At 41.5% G+C, this 24,323-nt stretch overlaps 1 protein-coding gene across 3 annotated transcripts in view; it reads right to left on the bottom strand.

The window, feature by feature from the left end:
* OLFM3 (olfactomedin 3) overlaps positions 1-24,323 on the bottom strand; it is a 179,741-nt gene that overhangs the window by 21,845 nt on the left and 133,573 nt on the right. For 2 of the 3 annotated variants that reach the window (XM_018558292.1, XM_018558290.1), the window contains exon 2: positions 6,469-6,615. In XM_018558292.1, coding sequence (XP_018413794.1) covers positions 6,469-6,615 — 147 coding nt within the window. The remainder of the gene's footprint in view (positions 1-6,468; positions 6,616-24,323) is intronic. The other variant, XM_018558291.1, reaches the window with a different exon arrangement.

Genomic DNA, 24,323 nt, shown 5'->3' with positions numbered 1-24,323 from the left:
GCAACAGGAACTTCCCATATTTATATTTTTTGCACTGTTCAAGTTGTGCTGGCATTCAGATTGACATATTGGGGAGTAGGCTCAGATCCAATACTTTGTGTATTTCAAGTCATGATATTTATATTTGTATTATAGTGTTATAGTACACCACAAAAGAAAAGTAGTTAAAGAGCCAGGTCAACAATACAAAAGTCCTAAGTGAAATATATACTGTAGGAACTAAATGTAATGTTTATTATACTGCATATTTCCAACCTCTGTTTCTAACAAAAAAATAATATTAAGCTGCTGTTATCTGTACAAGAAAAGAGTATATACTCATCTTTCCTATTGCCTGTGCTGTCAAACTCCACTTCATTTATTAGAAAAGGTCCTCCGAAGTCTGCTGAAAAGCTCACATTTCTTGGTGTTAATTTCCTGGTGCCCCTGCAGCTCCAACTGGTTCCTCCTGCTGACCTTCACATCATTACAGGATCCTTTAGAAGGCACCAGTAAAATCTGTAGGAGACCCAGGAGCTAGATGAGTGGATGAAGAAGTGGACCTTGGCAAAAGAGCAGCTCTAAAGTGTTGTACCATTCACAACTAATAGGTTAAGGGTTAGGTTTGGGGGTTAAGGCAAGCGTAATAAAATTACCCTTTCCGTTGTCTATGGAGGGCAAAGCAAAAGGATTGTTTAATTCCTCCACTGGCAATATACCCTTTCTCTTACTCCTACACAGCTTTATTTGGCAACCCACACAAGGTTATGGACTACTTTATCAGCCCCATGTGACAGTTACTGGTCACAAGTCCCCTAGCGCTGTCACATTAATATTATTATTATTCAGGATTTATATAGTACCAACAGTTTGTACAGTGCTTTACACTATAAGGAAAACATTACAGTTACAATACAGTTTAAAATAAGATGGTTAGTAGGGCCTGGCCTGCCGGAGCCTATAATCTAAAAGGGAGGGACAAGTAATACAAAAGGTGGTAGCTGTGTGGGAATAAATTGTTTGAGAAAGTAATAGTTCAGCGATTATGTAGAGGTGGCATAGGCTTCCCTGAAGAGATGAGTTTTCAGAGATTTTCTAAAGGCAGACAGAGTAGGAGATAGCCAGACATGTTGGGGTAGGGGGTTCAAGGGGATGGGAGAGACCACTGGACATCCTGGAGGTGAGCATGGGAGGAGCTGATGAGGTAGCTAGAGAGCCGGAGATCTTGGGGAGGAGTCGTCACATGGGTGAGAGAGTAGGGCAGGTGCTCACACATACCCACAGGTTCTGGGTGTTTTACTTTGCTTCCAATGGCTGTATGGAGTGACAATAAAGCAAGGAAGGGAAGGAAGTATTTGCTGCTGGGGAGTGTATCTACATGACTCTTTTACTTAACTCTGCATGGGCAAAGAATGAGTCATGTTAACAAGACCAACAGGGTCAATTCTATACAATAACATACCTGCTAAATGAAGTGGCAATGTGCTTACCGGTACCTTTTCAGTAGGACATGTGTTGAAATGCGGTCTTTTTGCTACTCCCCAGCCACTGCAAGTATTCGCCCAATTGGTTGCATACCTGTTATCCATGCTGCATGCTGTGTTTTCTTCCGCCAGCTTGAACTTTATCAAGTAATGTTGCAGCTGAAGCATAATGTTGAAGCATGCAGCAGCTGGGGAACAGCAAAGCAGCAGCTTTTCAACACATGGGCCACTGGAATGATAATTATATTGCCTCTTCTTTTAGCAGGTTTGTTATTGCATACAAGTAGCCCTGTGCTGGCAGGGTCACAGGTAAATCTGCTATTAGAGAAATATGGGGGCTGGTACATTATGCAGTGAATTATGTTTTGTTAGAAGTATTAAATGGCTGTATATCGGAACTGTCTAACTAAATATAATATTGATTTTTGGCAAAACATATTTCCTAACTATGTATTTGTGTTCCTTTTTAAGTGTGTTAGAAATTGTCTACTAAATATAATGTTGTGGTATATGTGATGCACCAAGTGCTTTGCCCACTTATCGTTGCAATTGCCAATGTGTTGCTCACGTATTACCACAGTTGCCTGTCTGTTGCCCTCATTTGCTATCCATGTATTATCACTATTTTATTCAGAGGTTGTGATCTGCAGTTATTAACATTTCTATTTTGGGTTACTTTCCTAATGCTGGACACATTAATGTAAGGTTTCATTATTTTTTTTTGGTATGTGAGGTGTTAATACCACTGTGTCGATCAGTTACACCGATCATTGACCAATTGCGCAGACTAAGAACAGACAGTCTGCACTGGGCACAGACATTGGTCTCTTCTATGATGGGGTGTCTGGATTTGTGGAATAGGAGAGGTGTAGGTTTTACTTCAACAGATCAATTATTTTTCTTTGCAGCCCTTATAGCAAATTTTACGAAAATGTGGACATGAGACGTCAGGGTAATAATGTCTGAAGGAATTATTCTAGTTAATATTCTCAAACAATGCCAGAAACACTTTAATACGCATCACCTTTTCTGTCACAACAGACACTGCCTTTTCACCTTACTGTCTTTTATGAAAGGTACTTCTATTTCAGTAAGTGTACTTAATGCGGTAATTCTTTTTATCCAGACTCTTGTGAGCTCTCTGCAGACTGATAAATGACTGCCCTTGTACAAATGTACATTTTACTTGTGTGTAAAAATACAGCTTTTCTTCAGGAATATATTATTGACACTATAAATTATAGAGTAACATAATAAATCCCATTCCAATTGCTACTATTCCCATCTGTAAAAATTAGAAATTGGAGACATGAATAGGGAAGTTGCTGTAGTGGGAGGAGAGTGTGTAAGATGTGGCAAAGAAAGTTTAACGTGTAGTTCCACTTTTCCAGTTCAATTTGAGAAACCCAACTACATATTTATTATGTGTTCCTTTTCACACAGCATACCTAAAACATGTTTTTTTAAATACATCTTACCTTCCCGATATGTCTGCAGACTGCAAGTTAACGTGGACATTTTCAAAGTAAGGAAGGAAGGTAGTAAAATCACTTTGTCCCCATATAAAGACTAGGGGCACTCTGAGCTTCCCCTTATTAACATACCATGAGGGCACTATATAATTTGGGCACTATATAAATACCTGTGATAAATAAATAAGCACATGAAAACAAGAACACATTCAACTGTTGTCACGCCTTTTTGAATAAATGAGGGCCCGTTCACAGCATCTAGTGCATTCATCGCACAGTCCTGTGGGATGAATGCACTGGATCGCATAAACAAAGCCTCCCCGCATTCTGGGGCGGGAGGAGATGTTGTAGTGCCATTAATTTAAATGGCAACACAAACACGCCTCCCGCCTGCAGTGTGAATTTCCTGCACCAGAACCCGTGGTGCCGCAATCTGCCTTTAATTTCAATGGCACCCCAAGCACGCCTACAGCCAGCAGTGCGATCGCCCACACCGGAACGCGGGGTACTGCAATGCCTTGCAGTGTAATGCAATCACCAAAAATAGTGCATGCACAATTTATTTCCCATGGTATGAACGCACTCGATCACATAAGCAAAGCCTCTCCACATTCTGGGGAGAGAGAAGATGTGGTGGTGTCATTCATTTCAATAGCACCGCAAACACGCCTCTCACCCACAGTCCCACAGTGCTATCACCTGCATTGGAACGCATGGTACCGTAATGTACCTTTCATATCAATGGCACTGCAGACATTCTGTACTTCCCGCCTGCAGTGCAATCGCCCACAACAAAACACATAGTACCGCAATGCCCTGCGTTCCAGTGTGGTGGGATATCAAAAAATTTGGGACTGTGTGATGAATGCACTGGATGGTGTGGATGGGCCCTTAATGTGGCAGAGAATAATGTGTCAGAGAATAACGTGATGGTTTATGAATAATGACTAATTTAATGGCATGTGTCTCACAATTCTAGGGCAAATTTTATTTTCAATAGACATTTAGGAGTGTGTTTTATTTTTTTTTTAACATATTTTACTGGCTTCTGGAAATTAAAACAATTCATTAGTAATTGAGCCACTGAAAGCTCCTTCTTATTGCTGATCTATGTATCTCTATTTTCAATACAAAAGTAAAATGTGGAACAGCAAGCTTGTGAAAATGTGAAAGTCACATCAAATATTTCTTTAGGGTATACAGTTAAATAATAGTTCATAGTATGTTTTCACTGTAAAAACACTATACATGTACATCACACATTTAATTAATGCCAGCCATACATTGTTAGAATTCCAGCCAATTTACAGGAACAGTGGGTGGCCTTGCCAGCTTGACAAAAGACGATTACCTAATTGACTTTTCCTGAAAGAGCTACGTGGAAAATTATCAGCTGAACAGTGACTGCAGCTGCAGTTAATGTTCAGGTATTCTGACAGCCAGTGTCAACTGTCGAAAGAAATCTATTAACATATGGCCAGCCTTAGGCTCCATTCACATATAACATTTGCGTTTCTCGCATGGTTTTCCGTCTGGAGGACCCTTGGTGGACAAAAACAAACATTTTGAATCCGCACGGATGCTGCTAGTTTGCAGCTATTAAATAGCTGCGAATGTGTGGAATCTGCCGTATTATCGCGATTGCACTATTTTGGGCAAGCAAAACAAATGACAAACGCACTCAACAATTTGTCACCAACTATACAGTAAGGTGCACATGAAATGGGCTTAAAACAGTAAACAGTAGAAAGGTATCATGGCACACTCACATGGGGGCAGAAGATTTCAAATTGGGTGCAGGTTTGTCAGGAGGAAGCCCAACCTCCTTAAAAGGCACAGGAACACACAAGGGATCCCGCACATCGCAATGGCAGCTGAGAACCCCCATGCGTCACTGCACCAAATCGGTGAAGCAAAACAAATGACAAACACACTCTCAGCTGCCATTGCGATGTGCGGGATCCCTTGTGTGTTCCTGTGCCTTTTAAGGAGGTTGGGCTTCCTCCTGACAAACCTGCACCCAATTTGAAATCTTCTGCCCCCATGTGCTCCAAGATGGAGACTCTCATAGTTTAGAGTTAGGACCGCACTATAAGAGGTGCCTTGGCGCGGCTGTGTGGCTTTCACATTTTCTGCAGAAGACGTGTATCAAAACCTCTGTTATTAACCTTCGTGGTGAGACAAGTTTTTTTACATGCTGACTTGTGAGTGTGCCATGATACCTTTCTACTGTGCACTATTTTGGGGTCGCGCAGTTTTGTTCGGCACGGTTCCCGCAATAGCCTGAACAATGCACATTAAAGTGCATTGTTTTCTTTGTTTAGAGCGCGGACAGCCGCTCCAGTGTGAATGGAGCCTTAGAAAACAGATTTGGTGTAGCTAGAAGAGGATAGATTGAATTGTTTGTGTGATGATAAATGTTAGATATAGGAGACAGTTAAGAGGGCATAGGTCCTTCTTCATCACTTACTTGGCTTTTTGTGCCTAAAAGCTTTGCAGCCAAATGCACTGCACCAGGCTCCAGGCACCAAAATTACCACTATAAAATATAACTTGTGAGCAACCTAATCAATTAAACTTAGATGGTCTAATTCAGCTTTTTTTCAGCCTTTTTAACTCATAGGAACCCTTGAAATCACTTTCAGGTTTAAGGGAACCCCTGCTAATATTTATTATATCTAGAGTTCACGGGACATTAGCATGAACAGTAGGTTGTGGATATTGGAGTAAATAAAAAATAATAAAGAATGTGACGTACTTAATGTATTTAACAGAAGCAAAATTATTTACAGTAATAATATTTAAATGAAACAAATAATAATAATACTAATAATAATAGCCAGAAAAGAGATGCATACCATACAAAAAAACTTTACAATGATAGTCAGTGGAAATGTTCCTCATTTATGTTGGTTGTCAGTTTTTTTCCACCTTACATTGGAGGTCAGTATAGCCCCCTTAAATTGGTGGTAAGTGTAGTTTCTCCTTACACTGGTGGTCAGTGTAGGACCTACTTACAATGATGGTCATTGTAGTGTCCCTGTAGTGTCCCCTTACACTGGTTGTCAGAAAAGTAGTCAGTGGGGAATGGTCCCGTAGCTTGGTGGCCATTAGAGATGGTGCCTATTATACTAGTGTGTCAGTAGGAAATAAGAATACTCCCTTTAGAGATAGCTCCCCCTGCATGTAGCTGAAAAGATCAATGGTGTCAGTGGTAGCTTATTTGAGAGTTAAAAACTGCTCATTGCTCAAGAAGCCCTGAGCAACATCTGGAGGAACCCTAGGGTTCCACAGAACTCTGGTTGAGAAGGGCTGGCCTAAATTAAATAAAGTATTTAAAACAAAAATCCTTATATACAGTATAATAAGCATAATTATTCCTATAAAACTTCTTATAAGCACAATACTTCTAACTATTCATCTTTTGAGGAATGCATTAACCTTAAAAGAGTCAGATACTTGCCTACGTCTAGGTAAGACTAAAACTCAGCGGTGATTTTGCTCTGGGAAAACAGTTGATGGGACTCACTGACCTTTTCTAAAAGCTGACGGAGTTGTTTGCTTTTTGCATCCCTGGAGCACAGGTTCTGTTCTGGAGCCACCACGGTGCAGATACAGCGGCCATCGGGGTCCTGTGCTGAGCTGTAAACCTGCCAGCCTTCCCGAGGGCTTATTTGTGTCTGAAAGAAGAGAATGAGAACTGTAAAAGTGTATTTGAAGTACAGTGACAATAACTTTCAGTTTAAAAGGTAATTGCCTGCTATTCAGACAGGTCTATTTAAGTAAGTACAAAAGTACATTTTATTTTTCCTGCATTTGGATTGTGTTGTGTGCCCTGTACAGTCACAGCAATAAAGTAAATTGACCTTACCTTAGTGGATCTATACATGGCAGTGATACAGCTGATAATGCTGAAAATTAGCCCAATAATGAAATCTATCCAAAACAGACTGTATCTCTTGAATACAGACAAATACCAGAAAAGATTTCTGATAATCCTTCAATAAACAAGTTTCTGCAAATTTACTGTCATGAGATGAGATAATAGGTATCCTCTACAGGTCATAATCTACTTTTTATGATAATTAAAACAGAATTTATTAAAGTTATACCCTATCAGATGTTATATCTTAGCAGTAAGGTAGGCAGTACAGTGGTATCATATCAGATTATGGGCATCTGGTGTTTATTTATAGTTCTTGTTAGGAATGCACTGATACCGATACAGAGTACTTGGGCAAGTACTCGTACTCGCCCAAATGCTCTGCTACTTACCTCCGATACCGGAACTTCCAGTCAGAGCGAGATCTCCCTCCTTCCCTCTGACTGGCAATGCCGAGGGAGTATGGAGCCGGCTTCCTTTCCAATCAGGAAGCGAGGTGGTGGGTTATAACCCGCCACCTGGCTCCCTGATTGGCTAGGAAGCCGGATTCACTTGTTGCTAGGCAGCCTGGCCTCCTAACCAATCAGGAAGCCGGGCGGCATGTAATTACCCGCCTCCCAGATTCCTGATTGGTCAGGAAGCCTCGACAATTGAAGCTGGTGTCTTTCGTTAGAACACCGGCTTCCCAGGCAATCAGGAAGCCAGGCGGCAGGTCGTGACTTCCTGATAATCAGTACAAAACACAAAGAATCCCCAGCACACCTGCCAGCTGGCCTGCAACAAAACAAATGACCCTGTCTAACAGTATACCTTCCTGATAATCAGGGCACAGGGCACTGGTATCAATACTCGGTATTGGCGAGTTCCGAAATAAAAATTCCGGTACTCGTGCTTGATACCGAAAATGGCATCGGTGCATTCCTAGTTCTTGTTAAAGTAGACTTTTACACTAAAAATCCAATTCTACCAATGCATCCCTCTATGTATGATGATTAATAATAACAAGATAGGCATGTCAGGTGTAAAATGCTATGATTTTGAAATGCTTACACTTGCAGAGCATTTACTTCTTGCGTCGAAAGGGCAAAATGACTTCAGTTTGCCAAAGAAATGCACACTGGGACTGCGTTTTCGTCAGCAGACCGTTGCTAGAAAATCTCATCTGTAATATCATGAGAATCTGATCTCTGATCTCAGGGAAAGGCATTTTCCTCCACTAATGTCCTAGTCTAGTCACATGTGCCAGAAATCCAGGAAGTAATAGGAGAGCTAGTAATCTGTCCTTAGTAAACATGGCCACTGTCAGAAGACTGGGGAAGAAAAGAGAAATAAGGTATGCAAAGAATACAAAGCCAGCAGTTATCTAGAAATATGTGTTTGTAGATTGTCATTACTAAAAATTAAAAAATCGCCGCGAAATTCGGAGTGAGGGCAATAAGTCTAGGGCCATCTATCACATCCATCTATCAAAAGCTTTTAAAGTGTCGCCTATGGCCAATTTTGGGTATGGTAGTTTTCTGCGATTTCGCGGGTGCGCGCAATTTTAAAGCTTGACATGTTTGGTGTCTATTTACCCGACGTGACCCGATCTTTTATATTTTACCAAAAAACTGGGTAATAATAAATGTTTCCTAACATAATGTAAAAAAAACTTATTTTTTCAAAATGTTCTGAAATTTTTCCTAATTATAGTAAAAAGTAAAAACCCCAGTGGTGATTACATACCACCAAAAGAAAGCTCTATCTGTCCCCAAAATTTTTTATAAAATTAATTTCAGAACAGCGTTGCATGACGGAATAAACGTCAGTCAAAGTACCGCAGTGCTGAATACTGAAAAATGGCCTGGCCAGGAAGGGGGTCTAAACACCTGGTCTTGAAGTGGTTAAGGATATGGGTAAAAGTCTCCTTTAACCTCCCTGGCGGTATTCCCGAGTGTAGCTCGGGGTTACTTTTCCATACCATAAGCGGTAACCCCGAGCTACAATCGGGAATGCCTCATAGCATTTACTTACCTTGTCCCTCGAGCTGCGCTGTGTTCTGCAGCCGATGCCGTCTTCCGGGTTCCGTCCCTTGCGAGCGTACGCGTCGCTGGGGGGCGGAGCCGGCGGCATATTGAAAAACAAAACAAACCGACAAGAAAACAATTCGAAAAAAAAAAACAGACCGAAAATTACATGAAAAAAATTAAAAATCATACCGCCAGGGAGGTTAAAGAAGGACCTCACCTGCTGATAACACTAATTGGACTTTTGTTGTGATGGATGAGCAGCACATATGTAGAACAAAGTTTGACGGCCTAAAATATCTAGGGGATGTTCTAACTGGACAGGTTGAAGAATGGGCACACTCCCAAAGCATTGTGGGAATGTGTTTCAGTTCATGCTAGCTAGCTATAGTCTTCTGAGAATCATCCACTTTCAGGTCATAATCTTGTTAATTCCACTACATGTTCCTTACTGCTATGGACAACACAAATTTATTGAAAGTGCACTTGAGTATTATTATATGGCTGGTAAACATTAAAGTGTTACTGCCAAAACCTTTTTTTTAGGTTTGGATAGGGTAGAGAGGGATTAGAACACCTATTCCTCTTCTGCAAGCCCAACTACAGGATGTATATCTTTAGAGCCCATGATTGCTCCCCTCACCCTGGTGAACACTCCCTCAATTTGTGTCCACCACATACCCTTTTTTAGATTTGTAAAGTTGCAGTCACATTGCCTAGGGCTCTTACCTCCACTATTAAGGTCTGGCTCTGAGAGAAGTTCTTTGGTGCAAACTTTATGGGTGTGCAAGCCTGATCAGGGATGTCTCAAGATGCAAAGTGGGTAGCAAGACTTAGCAAGGGGCCATCCAATAAGAAACTCCTTTACTGGCAGTGGAAGCAGCATCCTGACATTACCCGAACAACTACAGGGGGTATTTTCATGACATCCATACCAGGGAAGAAGAGGCGGGACTAATGTGGGCATCAAATGGCCAGAAAGAAGGGGGTTGGCTTAGATCACCCATGAACATCTAAGGCAAAAAAAAAGTATATACAGTGGGGATTTCAGGCTAAAAAGAAAAGAAGTGTATGGACAACAATCGTATTAAAAAGTGGAAAAGGTAAGCCTGGAGTTGGCCTTTAAGACATATGAAGGAAACCCTTTTTTAAACAGCGGTCAGTTCACGTGCAGATAATTCTATTCATATGTTTCCTTTAAATGCAGAATTAGCCTCAATAGACTGAGGGTCTATTTGCCAAATGAGGGTAATTTGCCAAAATGTCTATTATTTTTAGCAATGACAACCAGTAAAAGCTAATAATAGCCAACAGTGGTCACATGGCTGGAAAAAAAATATTTTTTATGAACGATACAACATACTGTATGCTTTATAGTGGTGAATTTAACCTAATTAATATAAAAACAGTTTGCAAATAAAAGTTGTATTTGGGCATTTGTGGGTAAGAAAGGGTCCATTTCAAGAACAAATTTACATTTTCTAGCTGTGTCCTTCGAGTTTATTTACTAAAGAAATACAGATCGTTCACTTAGCAAAGTGAATGTTCACTCAGTTTAGAGAATAAAATGAAGCTATATTCACTTTGAAAAACATAGTTCCCAACTGTCCTATACTTGGAGGAACTGTCCCTTTTTTCAAATAAATCCTTCTGTTCTTCTTTCCTCCTAAGTTGTCCCTCCTTTTGGTATGATGATTAGATCTCTGAAAAACGTTATAATTCAACTACCAAAAGTGTTACATTACACTAAACCTTTTATCCAATCTTTAAATGATCACATTTGGCATTTTCAAAAACCTGTATATAGGAAAAGTAATGGTGAAAAAAGCAGTCGGGGTTTGTTATTTCTTCTTTGTCCATGTGGTGAGTCCTGTGCCTACATGCTTTTGTTATAAAGTGTCCCTCTTTCTCATTAGGGATGATCTCAGGTTTGGACCGAACTCAAACTCATCCAAACCTGGAAGGAAGTCAGTGACGGCCCTTTCAGTTGCAGCCGGGGCATTCCCCACACCACAGTTGCATGTAAACTAACGGGAGGGTTACTGGTGACATCATTGATCTTATATGGCCAAATGGACATATTTGATAAATGACATTGACCTACTGGGTCAAACAAACCCTTGCTCGTCCCTATTTCCCACAAAGTTGGGAGGCATTCAATTCTGCACTGGGGAAGTAAAAAAAGGATTTTGCCTTGCACATAACTGGATGACAGCTTCACCAAAATCACAAAATATTATATTATTTTCAACAGTCCAAACTAGCTGGTTGCACTAGACAAGTTTATTTTTCTGTTATGGGCCCCAAACTTTCTTTTTTCCATTAATATGCTCCAAGAATAAAATTCTGACACAGGAAACTAACTACTCACATTAACTGTTCATCATTATTTTTTTTGTCTGGAGCTTTCTTTTGAATTGTGCTTCTGAAAGAACTCATCCTTCTACAAAGCTTAGAGTATCTAATTAAATATATTCACATGGGCAATGGGAAGAGCTGATTAAGTTTGAAAGACTTTGCTTGATACAATATCAATTAAGAATACATTCTACTTTATCCATATTTCCTTAAAGGGTGCAACATAAGACTTGCTCATAAATATTTTTAATGAAATGCAAAAATGTGCTCACCAAAACGATTTTGTCCGAGAGGTCAAAGGAAATTAGCAGGTGATAAGAGCACAGCAGTTGCAAATTATGTTGTTTTGAGACAACAAAAAAGCAATAATGTCTAAAAGCACACTGTAGTTATAAACACTGGAAGATGATAATAGGCTAAAAAGGTCATCTGGAATCTTCACTAGGTCTCTTATGAGTAAACAAAAGACAGGTTATTCAGCCAGGAATATGAAGAAGCTTTTATTACTTGTATATTGGGCGTAAGCATGCTTGTTTGGAATGGTAAAACATACAGCCTAGCTGTTCTCAACTTCTAAACAAGGCTTGGAGATAAAGAGATTTATGTCTGCACTCTGACCTCACAGCATGCTGCTGAATCAAGAAGGATAAGGAGATGGGGTAGTGTGTAATGATCACTAGAAGTGTTTCAGAGCTACTGGTTAAAGGTCCAATATATTTTCAGAACAATTTTGTCATTTTTCTTTATTTGCTTAGCATTTGCCTTCAATTATTTCACAAAGCTACTTTGATCTACATACCTCAAAAGTGTCGCTGAACAGTTTACTAATTGTCAATAAATTAAAGTAGATCAAAGTACAAACACGATACAGCACAATTCACCTAAGGTCAGTAGCTGGAGTATGCAGCCCTGTTCTTTAACTATATAAGTAAATATAAACTAATTTTAGGTTGAATTCTAGGCAGATAAAAAAAAAAACCCACAGCCTCACCAAATTATGTACTCATTTAAAGGAGAACTATTGGGTCAGTGTTTTTCCCCATAGTTCTCCTTAGGGTAACGGGAGGACACAAACTAGCGTCCTCCCGTCACCCTAAGCTCAGTATACCGCAAGCTACAGCCCGCGGTATACTGAGATGCCGCAGCCAGAGCGGATCCCGACCCGGACGTCAGAATCCGCCCAGCTGCGTGAGTGACAGCTGGCTCTGCCTATCTAGAGGCAGAGCCAGCTGTACCCGCCCCCTCCCCCGTCCGTTCTGCCAGTCAGCGCTGGCAGATCGGAGCGGGAGAGTTGAATCCAGCCCCTCCCCCTGTCACGGCAGAGAGCCGTGACAGGATCGAGAGGTGAGCGAACCCGGTATGTGTTCACTCACCTCCCGATCTACTGAGCCGACCTGTGACAGTCTCATTGTCACAGGTCGGCTAGAACTATGAGGTGAGTGGAAATCACTCATCTCATAGTTCTCCTTTAAGTATTTTACAGTATAGGCCAAACTTTTTATTTTTATTTTAGACCGACTAGGGAATGATTAGAACCCCATGTCAACTTTTTATTGTGGTCTCTGTCCCCAGTAGGTAGATTCACTGTTTCTATCTGTCCTGGTGACCTCTGTCATAAAGATGTGAAATCCAAAATCTCACAGCCATCACTGGACCATTAGGTGTGGGCAAATCTTCTATTGGGGACACCTCTTCCAGTGACAACAGTCTATGAGGGGAATTCTCTTCACTTTGAGATTTCCTATCACTTTCTCTTGTGTTTCTTTCTACCCAATCAGATGCAAAGAAGCAGAAAATTAACTGACAGGGTTTTTTTTGCCATTTTCTACTCTATACAAAACTGAAAAGAACATTTGGCTTAATCCTTTAACCACTTGTGTAGCAAGGGCCTACTAGGTTCACCCTGCTGAACTTCAGTTAAGACCTAAGGCCAAACCTAGTAAGCCTTGCACCTCATTTTCTCCATTTAGTGCTCTCACGCTGCGACTTTCTTTTATTGACAGTGAGGGCCCTGATAAAGGATGAGCTTGGGTTTGGTACTTGGTCCATGACAATGACCTAATAAGGTACATGTAGCCATATAAGATCAATGATGTCACCAGCATTCCGCCCCTATGTGTGGCTGCAGGGTGAGGACTGCCCCGGACGCAGCTTATTGGGCATACTCTGACACCTAACTTTCAGGTTTGGATGAGCTCAGGTTTGGACCAAATTCAAGCTCATCCCTATTCCTAATCTGTGACCATGGCTCTTTCTTTAAAGTTTACAGTATCAAACACACACAGTATTTCCCCATAGCCTTGTAGACATCCACCATACCTCTCATCTTTAGAATCTATGAGAGAGGGATACTGCATGGCCCTGCATTGATATGGCCCTTCACCAAACGAGTTTACACCGCTGAGCTGACACATATAGTGGAGGAGAGAAGTGCAACCCTCCCTGCTGACACAATGGAGCCCCAGGTAATAGTACATGAGGAGGACAGAGCACAGCCCACACCTCCTCCCTGCTCTTCTTCTCAGTGTCATCTCTCCACTCATACTGACACTGCTTCAGTGATTTTGTCAGGAAGGTGGATGGCCCAGTCACACTGTGCGCCAGTAGAATTGGCATTAGGTGCCAAACACTGGTACAGTGTAATGATTTTTTTTTAACATTGTACTGTACAGTTGCAGCTGTTAAATGAAAAGATGGAAGCCGTCTCCTGTCATTGGCTGTGAAACTTTAGCTACTGGATGCCAAGAGAAAACAAACTAGTTTGTCCCTCGATTAATGCATATTTAAAGAACAACTCCAGTTAAAACTTATATCAACTCTTGCAGTGGGGCTACCCCCGAACTGCAAGGGTTAACTGGTCTTTTTTTGTCTTGGGTCAAAAATAACAAAGTTATACTCACCTGAACCTTCAAGGCAGCCGGCTGTCACAGTGCTCCCTCCAGCCTGTGTTCTCCCCCACTGCGGCGATGGAAGGTCCCTTGTTGTCCTTACATCTTATACAGTGTATTGAACGTGATAACTCGAGGATCCTTAGACCACTGCAGCAGAGGGAAAGCGAGGCGCAAGGCACTGGTCTAAGAGCTAGCCAGCTCAGAGGATCGGGTGAGTATAACTTTTTTTATCCTAAGCAAAAACAAGCAGTTAACCCTTTCATTGTGGGGGTAGCCCCACTGCAAGGTTTAATAAAGGTTTTAACTAGAGCCCTGTTTTAACCCTAACTTTTTCTTCTTCTCCCCTTCACTCTCCACTTCACAATGTTTTGTGTTACAGTTTATATGCAAACGTTAACATATTTGCTTGTTTTGTTCATGTATTGTTTGCCAAAATTATACAAAAAAACCCAAAACTTTATTACTTTTGTAAATAACTTAATCGCGCCTGACTATGCCCATAAAAACATAATGTTAGTGTTGTAGTAATTGGAACAAATTACAGATTAAAATTTGTTTTATACATCTAAAGTAACATTAGTTGGCAACGTTTTTACTGGTTAATCTTGTGGAAAAAAACCCCCCTAATTATTTTATGCTTTCTGGTAAGGTAGTCAGATGTCTGATCTCTCTGCAAGTGGCCGGAGCCAGCCGTAAGATCACGGCTGGCTCCGCCCAGCTGTCAGAAGCAGGCTGTCGCCCGGCCAATTGCCGAGCCGATGCATATGCGTTCGGCTCAGTCACGTGAATTGTGAATAGCCCGTACAGCACCCCTTCGGTTCTACTGAACCGAAGGGGTCCTGGGGCCGAAGCTAGCCGAAGGATCGGCCGAAGCTATGGCTAGATCCTTCGGCAGCTTCGTGAATAGACCCCAAAGTCTCTTCCATCAAAAACTGTGGCCACAAGCAATTATTTTTCTTGGATATCAGCTCAATTTTAACAACCCTTAATAATCTCTGGCACAGCAGGACTCAGGACTCAGACTAAGAGCAGCATTAGCAATAGGAGTCAGCCCTTATGCTGATAGGAACCACCTCTGCTACTGCTGCAGTGGAGGTTAAAGAACTAGTTGCGTTGTCTGACAGGGGTGCCTAGATCACAAAGCTGGCTGCAGAATTACAAATTCTTCAGTAAGAATACAATTCTTATGTAAGTATTTTAGTTGTACATTTAGCTTCCTGCCTGGAATTCCACTGTTAGCGGATTCAGCAGACCACTAATGCTTTATGATTGTTGGTATCTCAGAACAAGAAAGGTTTCCCTGTTAATGTACCTTGTGGTTACTTGGTTTCAGAACACAATAATCCATCAGCATTTTAAAAATGTGCATGCAAGTTTCTGCTTGGAGTACTTATTATGTTACTTCAGGATTCAAAACCAACTTGTACAGTCATTAGTAAGAGGTATATTTATCAAGGATTCAACATAAAATTCGCCCATTTTCAACCTAGAATGCACATCCTACATTCCATCTATTTATCACAGTGGTTTTTGCCTGCTTTCAAACAAAATTTTTCCAAGTGAACATTTCATCAAACAGAATTCACCACACATCTGTTCTTCAATGGCAAAGTTATTTTCAGTACTAATCATCACATTTATCATTCAGTTAATGTAGGTTTATACTGTAAAAAAAAAACAGTGTGTCCCCACTTCCTTTATGAACCAGCCAGGCAAGTGTGCAGCCCTCATTGCTATGCTAATACCGCCCCACATGTCCATCAGCATGGGGGTGGGGGATAAGGGGGGTGGGGGTTCCCCCCAAAAGTGGGGATCCCCAAAAGCACTCTTGCCTGATGCTGACCTGCATGGGCTCTTAGGCACCCGTAGAGTGTTGACAAGATGGACCTCACACTAGGTGGCTGCCCCTCTCTGGTGAACTGGTTTTGTGGGGCCTTTCAGTCTTTCTTGTGTACAGACAAAATAAAAATGTGAATAAACACACCCATATAAAAAAACTGTATTATTCTATTTCTTACTAATTTTTAACTGGTTCAGCAATGTCCAACAGTGTCCTGCACCATCGACTCCAGCAATGGCAGGTGAGAGTTCATCAGAGCAAGGGTCCCCTATCTTTACTGCTTAAACTGAATACGTCCCCCCCCCACCACTGGCACAGCTTTAGATACCCAGGGATCCCCTGACACCATTGCCCATATTTGGAAGTCCAAATATGGGCAGTGATGTCATGAGGAGTGCTGACTCCTTTGTTACTGAAAAAAAACCCCATTAACCCTCCTATTGTTTATGCATTTATACACAGTTTCAGCACCATGGACAGCAAGTCAGCAAATAAACAAAAGGGCCTTCCAGTTATTTTACAAGATTCGCTTGAAGCATTCCCACATAAATTTGTCCACAGGTAATAAATAACTGCTACTTTATTAGTATTATACACAATTTATCATTGCAAGATTCAAACTAACAAGATTTAATTAGCGAATGTCATACAATACATAGGAGGAATCTTGCAAGAAAATGGTGGGCGAATCCTGGCAGCTCTTACTTGGAAGAATTTACCTATTTTTTTCACTCAGTGAATTTCACAAGTAAATCCTTGATAAATATACCCCTTTATCTTGGTCCTTGCAAACTTGAAGTGGTACTAAACTCTCAGATCTTTTTAACCTAATTCACTGCTAGCAAGCAGGTTAGCATGCCTCGATGTATGTAATTGCCCCAGTGTGGCCAGACACACACAAACCTCCCCTTTTCTCTGCCGCTCAGTCTTGGATGCTGAGTGGAGCTTCTCTGAACTTCAGAGTAGGAAAGAGTGGGGACACATGCGCACATGAGGTCACAAATGGGGAGGAGGAGTGAGACAATGTAAGGCAGTGTACGCACACTGGGAGGGCGCATGCAGGGGATGTCTCCAAGGGAAGGAAGGAGAAACAAAAGCATCGGCAGCGGCACCAGTGCTGAGGGTACAACTTGAAAACAGGTGGAAGGAAGAAGATGTATACATCAAGACCAGGGGCGTAACTAGAAATCACAGGGCCCCATAGCAAAATTTTGTATGGGGCCCTGTGATTTCTAGTTATGCCCCTTGCACAGCCCACCTGATATTAAAAACAGCCCACCTGAGAGTGACCCTGCAGAGCGAGCCATAGACACTCTATGGTGGGCTCTGCAGGGTCACTCTCAGGTGGGCTGCACGCCTCTTACCTGTCAGCGTTGTCCACCTCCATGGTCGCCGGGCCCCGCCTCCTCTTCCATTTCCGGGCCCGCCTCCTCTTTCATCGTCGGGCACTGTCTTCTCCTCTATCCATGGGCCCCGCCTCCTCTTACATCACTGGCCCCTCCTGCTCTTAGGTCGCTGGGCCCCACCTCCTCCTTCACTGCAAACTCCGGGTCCAGTCTCTTCTGCAGAAGCTGCTGGCTGTCACTGACACAGCTCAGCGGCGGATGTGAGGAAGAACGCGCCGCTGCACACATCACTGACAGGTTGTCAGTGATCTAACAGCGGCGCGTTCCTCTTGACAGCCAGCACCCTGATATGCCATAGCGACCCAGGCGGCCCCACGGCACCAGAGTGATGCCCTGGCCAGGCCCCCCTGTGCCCGGGCCCCATAGCAGACGCCTGGGTCGCTATGGTGATTGTTACGCCACTGATCAAGACATTACCTTACATACGGTAAGTCTTTACACAAGCAGTTTTTGGGGGGAAGGGGGACGTAAGCTTTAGTGTCACTATGAGTCTTCTGAAACAGGTTTGCAAAATTGTATTTAGTTTCTATAGTAAGTGCTCATTTACCCACTACATCAATATTGGAGATGACTCTAAAATAAATTTAAATATTTTAAAGTCATTGATCTTTCGTGGTAAAACCACCAAATCTAATCCCAGATCTTGTGATGCTAGCAATCAGAGGCACTGATGCCTTAGATGAGCAGATATTCAGCTATTAGGCTACACAACAGGAGTGCTTAGACACAGTCAGATGTCAGAAAGTGCAGGAATTCAAGACAAAAAGGCAGTTTTCCAGGGTACTGCGAAAGCACAAAGAACATTTCTAGATGTTCCCTATAGTCTTCACTTTTTGAGTTCAGGTTCATTTCAAAAGTCACAATACAGAACAGATCAAATGCTTGATAGTTATCTAGTATAAAACAGTGTTTCTCAAAGTCTACAATGTAAAACGCATAAATCTTTAAAAAAAAAAAAATGTCATGTGTTCCCTCCAAAATCCATACCAGACCCTTTTCCTCACTTTCACATCAGAAGCCCCCTTTATATCAGAATCCTGCCTTTCACATCAGAGTCCCTCCTTCAAATAGGGAGCTTCTATTTACATAAGAAGCTCCCCCTTCACATTAGGACCCCACTTCACATGAACCCTCCTCCTTCACATCAGGAGCCCCATTCACATTATAAGCCCTTTTCACATCAGGAACCCCTCCTTTCACATCAGAGTCCCCCCTTTCACACCAGTTGTCACTGCCACATCATAAGCCCACGTTCATATCAAAAGCCCCCTTCACATTAATATCCCTCCTTTCAGAGTTTACTATTCACTTCATAAGCCCCTCTTCACATCAGAAGCTCCCCTTCATATCAGGAGCCCCACTTTCACATCAGAAACTCCCTTCACATCAGAGTCTCGACTTCACATCAAAGCCCCCCTTGTCCCGACTTCCCACCAAACCCCCCCTTTTATACCAGAGCCCCCCCCCCCCTTCCACATCAGAGTTCTCCCTTCATATCAGGAGCCCCTTCACATCAGAAGCTCCCTTTCATACATAAGAGTCCTACCATTACATCTGGAGCTAAAGCAGCATGGCAGAAGATGAGAGGTGGAGTAGGCCAGGAGAAAGGCGAACTTCCCCCTCTTCTAAATGGATCCCACCATCTCTGGATTAGTGTAATTTGTTTCCATTGTGCTGGCAGCCAGCCTACATGTGCAACATTTTGTGGCACCCCTGAGGAAGCCAAAAGGCACCCCAGGGTGAGACAGCTCCATAGCTGAGAAAGGCTGATATTTCCATTTAGTACAAATTAATTATAATCATGCAATTCTTAAGATTCACATTAACTTGCATATTGCCTAAAGCTTAAGAATAACATAGACAGTGCACAGTCTAAATAATGTGTACTGAGTAAAGGCATGTGTATCCTTAACTCAAAATCCCATTTTCCAGTCTAGTATCAGCACAGCTGGATATCAAATTTACAGGCAGCAGGTGACGCCTGACACTTGCAGAGTGAGAATTTAGTACTACGCTACAATAATAATGATATGATTGAGGATCACAGAACCTTTGAGCTGCAGTTATTATTAATAACAGCTTGTAATAATGATTCAGATGCACTCAAGAGATGGCTCAGTATCTCTCAGACCACTTACTGTCTGCTTAAATGATGGCTAATGGGGGTACAGCAAGCTATTGAGCTGTCCAGAGGATAATGATAACCAGGCTGGACAGGAGAAAAACTAAAACAGATGGTGGTCACAAGCCAAATGCTTTTCTTGTATTATGGACTAAAAGGTGGGCAACTATATAACTGCCAGTCTGCATTGCCAGGAAATGTGGTGTAAAGCAATTTGATTAGTAATAGATTCTGCAGGAAACGCTTACCGTCAAAATAATTATGCACTAGAAAACTTGTGACATTATACGTTAATGATATCAAAGAAATAGAAACCTTAAACACAGCCACTTACACACCTTAAATATTTGTTTTAATTCAATTTGATTAAATTTAAAGTAGACGCAAACTGAATCTCTAAATATCAAATTGTACCTAACTTTAAAGGAGAACTATGATGTGAGTGCTTTTCACTCACCTCATAGTTCTAGCCGATCTGTGACAATGAGACTGTCACAGGTCGGCTCAGTAGATCGGGAAGTGAGCGAACACATACCGGCGTTCGCTCACTTCTCGATCCACTCACGGCTCTCTGCCGTGACAGGGGAGGGGCTGGATTCCCCCCGCTCCGATCCTCCAGCGCTGACTGGCGGAACGGACGGGGGAGGGGCGGGTACAGCTGGCTCTGCCTCTAGATAGACAGAGCCAGCTGTCACTCACACAGCTGGGCGGATCTAGACATAATTGTCGGGATCTGCTTCAGCTGCGGCGTCTCAGTATACCGCGAGCTGTAGCTACAGCTCGCGGTATACTGAGCTTAGGGTGACGGGAGGACGCTAGTTTGTGTCCTCCCGTTACCCTAAGGAGAACTATGGGGAAAAGCCCTAACCCCATAGTTCTCCTTTAAGTAATATCAAAATAATTTTCATTCTTTTAAAATCTAAAGCGTTTATTAAAATAATATCTGGTGATCCCACCATGAAGGTCCTTGCTATTATAGGGTGTCAATGCTCTGTCCTGTCTCCATTGTATTTCTATAATCCTATGATCACAATATAATGTTGCAAAGGCCCCATGTGCAGATGAGCAAAGACAAAAGCAAAAATTACAGTACAATAACATTTTGACTGCCAAAGTGGGAGTACAGGCTATATGGGCACTATAGGCAGCATCTGGGAACCACACAGGGAGGGCAGGACCATGCTTCCAACTAAACATTAGGTATAATATTGGTAGGCAGAATATAAGGGTAACTGAACTGATTAAGAAGTCAAAGAACTAACAAATTATATATGCATCATGTTTTGAATGGATCAACCACCAGTTATTTAGGATCATGGGATTTCGACATATGACATCCATCTATCTAAGATTCTAATCAATTTTCCTGGGCATACACTCTGTATTTAAATCAATGTTTGATACGTGAGACTAGCAATGAATTTACTCTTCCACTCCACCAAAGTTATTTTCCAATATGCAGCAAGAAGCTGCATAATCTGAGCGGTAAAGAGTTTTTCTGTTACACACTGTTTAAAAGATGGCTCCATGGGGAAATAATCCTGCAGATCAAGGAGGCACACCCTATGGTCCACAGCCACAGGGGACTTCATTATATCATGTATGAACTAGGCAACCTGTTTCCAGAAGCCCTCCACATGTGGGCAGGATCATCACATATGTATGAAATTAGCCCACACTTGGGGCACAAAGGACTCCAGTCCTCATGAAATTGAGCAGGAAACTAAATCTCATCGGAATTCAGAAACTGCACACTTAAAACCCTCTATTAAACTTAAAGTGGTCCTTGCACTAAACGCTATGTAATGTCACTCGCCCCATTGTAGAACCTGGGGTTAAGTAAGTATTTTCTTTACATTTCTTCCCCACATGTGTTTTTTTAATACATTTTAATGTGGCAATTTGGTATGGGGAGGGGGGCCTAATGTATAATTGGACTGGATTTTTTTCTTTTAGTGCAAGGGCCACTTTAAATGTGATAATGTAATACAACTAGGATACATGGACCAAAATCTGATCGGGAGAACATATACAAATGAGCCTTGATATAAATAAATAATAGTTATGAACCTCATTTGACTATTTTTGCTTCTTGTCTCTAATCAGTCTTTTACTAAGTCCTATGAACTTATAATTCATTTTAGCATATGTTATGAGAGGACTCATCTGGGAATCATCTGTTTCTTGTGGCTTTCTGAATATGTCAGAACACCAGCCTCCCCCAGGCTATAAACAGACTCATAAGGCTTCAAAGAGAGGAGAGGCTATACTGTACCCTGACTAAAAAAAAAGGCAGACAGAAGCATACTGTGATTCTACCACAAACTACAGAGGCTAGCTTCTATCCCACTGCTTCCTGCTTCTCTCATGGTATTAAACGTGCAAATGTCAAAATACTTGGAAATAAGCGATTTCATAATTTTACCAGGCATTACCATATATTTTTTTTACATCTTGTTTATCATATATCCTTTGCAACATTTTTTCATTTTATGCAACTGGGATTGCATATTGTGTACTGTAAATCTAGCCTCTTCCTTTTTGAATGCTGCAGTTCCTCCAAAACACCTGGTGATACTGCCATTTCCTCTTCTCTTCTTTTTCTGAACACGAAAGCATGCAGAAATAAGTCTGTGTGCTAACGTGATTATAAAATAAAGGTTTGCAAAACATTATTCTTGCATATATTGTATAAAAAGAATATTTACTGTGTCAGTATGTGCTTTAGTTAGTATGTGAAACTTAAAATCAGAACACTAAGCAGAAAGCTAAATATTCAGGCAGGAGCTGTTTTCACCTGCCAAAGGATTTATAATTTTGTCTATCTAGTCCTGCAATTTACACAACCCTGCCACAAATTACAGAAAGGATAGTGACTATCCCATACCGTGATTAGACAATTAAGGAGAAGCAAAAGACTGATAAGGTCATCTCTCACCTCCTTTCCCTTGCCAGCATGTTCCCTGTTAACCTATGTACTTGCAACAGAGCCTGACTGACTCCCTCTCTCTTACAGTGTAAGGGAGGCTGAAAGCAAGGCAGATTTAGGTGCATTCATTAGCTGCAATTAAAATATATATATATATTTTTAATGGATATATAGCTACATTAAGTGGAGTTTCACATCTTCATGGAGCATAAATAAAATAGTAGGCATTTAAAAATTAAAATCTGTGGAAGATTTTGGTAGTTTAAAGGTATTTTTTTTAACGGTGCCTCTAAACAAAGAAAAAAATTATCTTTCCAAATTGCTAAAGATAAGTTTTGGGGCAAGTCGAATTTTACTTGTATATCTAACTATAGTATATATAATGGGAAAAGTTGATCAAGGAGGTTATAGCGGATCAGTATAAAGTCCTTGGGGCACAAAAATTGTCCAGCAACAGGGGGCTTTGCATAGGAGGTCAGGTTTAAGGGAGCTCTGTAAATTCACCTCCTATTTAAAACTGGGGTTAAAGTGTACCTGTACTCCTGACCAGTTTGGTAACTTGACGATTTCATGCTACAGAAGATGGCGCCCGATACCAGCACTTAAATTCAGCTGCATTCTAGATCCACAAGCTCCATAACACTTTATTATGCAAATACCAGCTAGCTCTAGAGTTGGGTGGGCTGTGGACTGCCTCCATACATCTGCAGAGCCTTATGGATGAACAGTGAAGTTATTCAGCACAGACTGATTTTGACTGAACAGAAGGACTCCTGCAACTGAAGCTAGCCGAAGGATCAGCCGAAGCTTCGGCTGATCCTTTGGCTAGCTTTGTGAATAACCCTCTGTATTTTTGCTAAAGTTTGGGGAAAATTAAAAATCTCAATTTTGCTACTCCCAACAGTGAAACACAGGAAGGGAGAGGGGGTGATCTGAAATGAAGGCTGCTGTGTCTGCTGTAAAATGAAATGGACAGCTTACAATCCTCAGCAAGAGTACTGGTCATCTGTAGCCACTTTCTGGAGTAACGATTTATAAGGTAGAGTTGGAACCAACAACCGATACAAGCACAAACCTTGCCTTGTTTGCTAGAAAGTATCCTTGGTTCTGAAAGAAAGACGCTATGACCTATCTTGATAATGGTCATTGCTACTTGGGTAACATGTATATCATGACACAAAAAGTATGTTTTGTCTTGTTTCAAATTATTTGTAACTATTTCACTGTTGTATTTTCTGTGAGCTTTATTTCTTTGCACACAGCAGACCCTCTGGCACTGACTGGGTTCAATATACTGTATTTCTGGTGTGACATTGCTTTTTCTTTCCTTTCTCATTTCTACAATCGCTCTTAGAATTCTCTACACACTGAACATTCATTTCAGGGCAGGTTGCCAGAAGCAAATTGCAGAAGTTGTCACTTACATCATAACAAATCTTTCACTCCGGTGCCACATTTTTTTTTTTACAAGTTCTCACTTTCATGCAAGGGGAAAAAAACTAATAACATTCAAGCAAAACACAAGCTTCGGGGAGCTTTTAAATTGCATTTAAATAGTTGATAAAACAATGCTTCAAGAATACAATAATAAGAAACAGGTTAACTCCTAAATCACCTCCTTTCTGTCTCCATTCTATAACATCTCACATAGTCTGAAAGCTAATTTAACAAACAGCTTATACTTTATGGATAGAGATATTCGGTCCTTAAACAGGTGTTCCAGCAATGCCCTTTGTCCTGGACATAGCCGGCATCATGACCGTAGCCTGCGTTCTTTTGCAATGTGGATCCAGTCTATGAAGGGTGGATGTTAGCAAGGGGTCAGTCTCCATTCTATAACATCTCTCATTAGTACTTTTGGTACTAATTCTTTAAATGGACGCTCCATCTCCTCCCCAGTCTGCAGTTTTGTCAGCAAGAGAACAAGTTCATCCGAACTTTGTCTATGCTGAA

Source organism: Nanorana parkeri, unplaced genomic scaffold (assembly GCF_000935625.1).
Source record: "Nanorana parkeri isolate BGI_ZX_2015 unplaced genomic scaffold, ASM93562v1 scaffold330, whole genome shotgun sequence".
NCBI classification, from domain to species: Eukaryota; Metazoa; Chordata; class Amphibia; order Anura; family Dicroglossidae; genus Nanorana; species Nanorana parkeri.
Note: the sequence above shows the minus strand (reverse complement) of the source record. Positions and strands in the feature narration are given on the sequence as shown.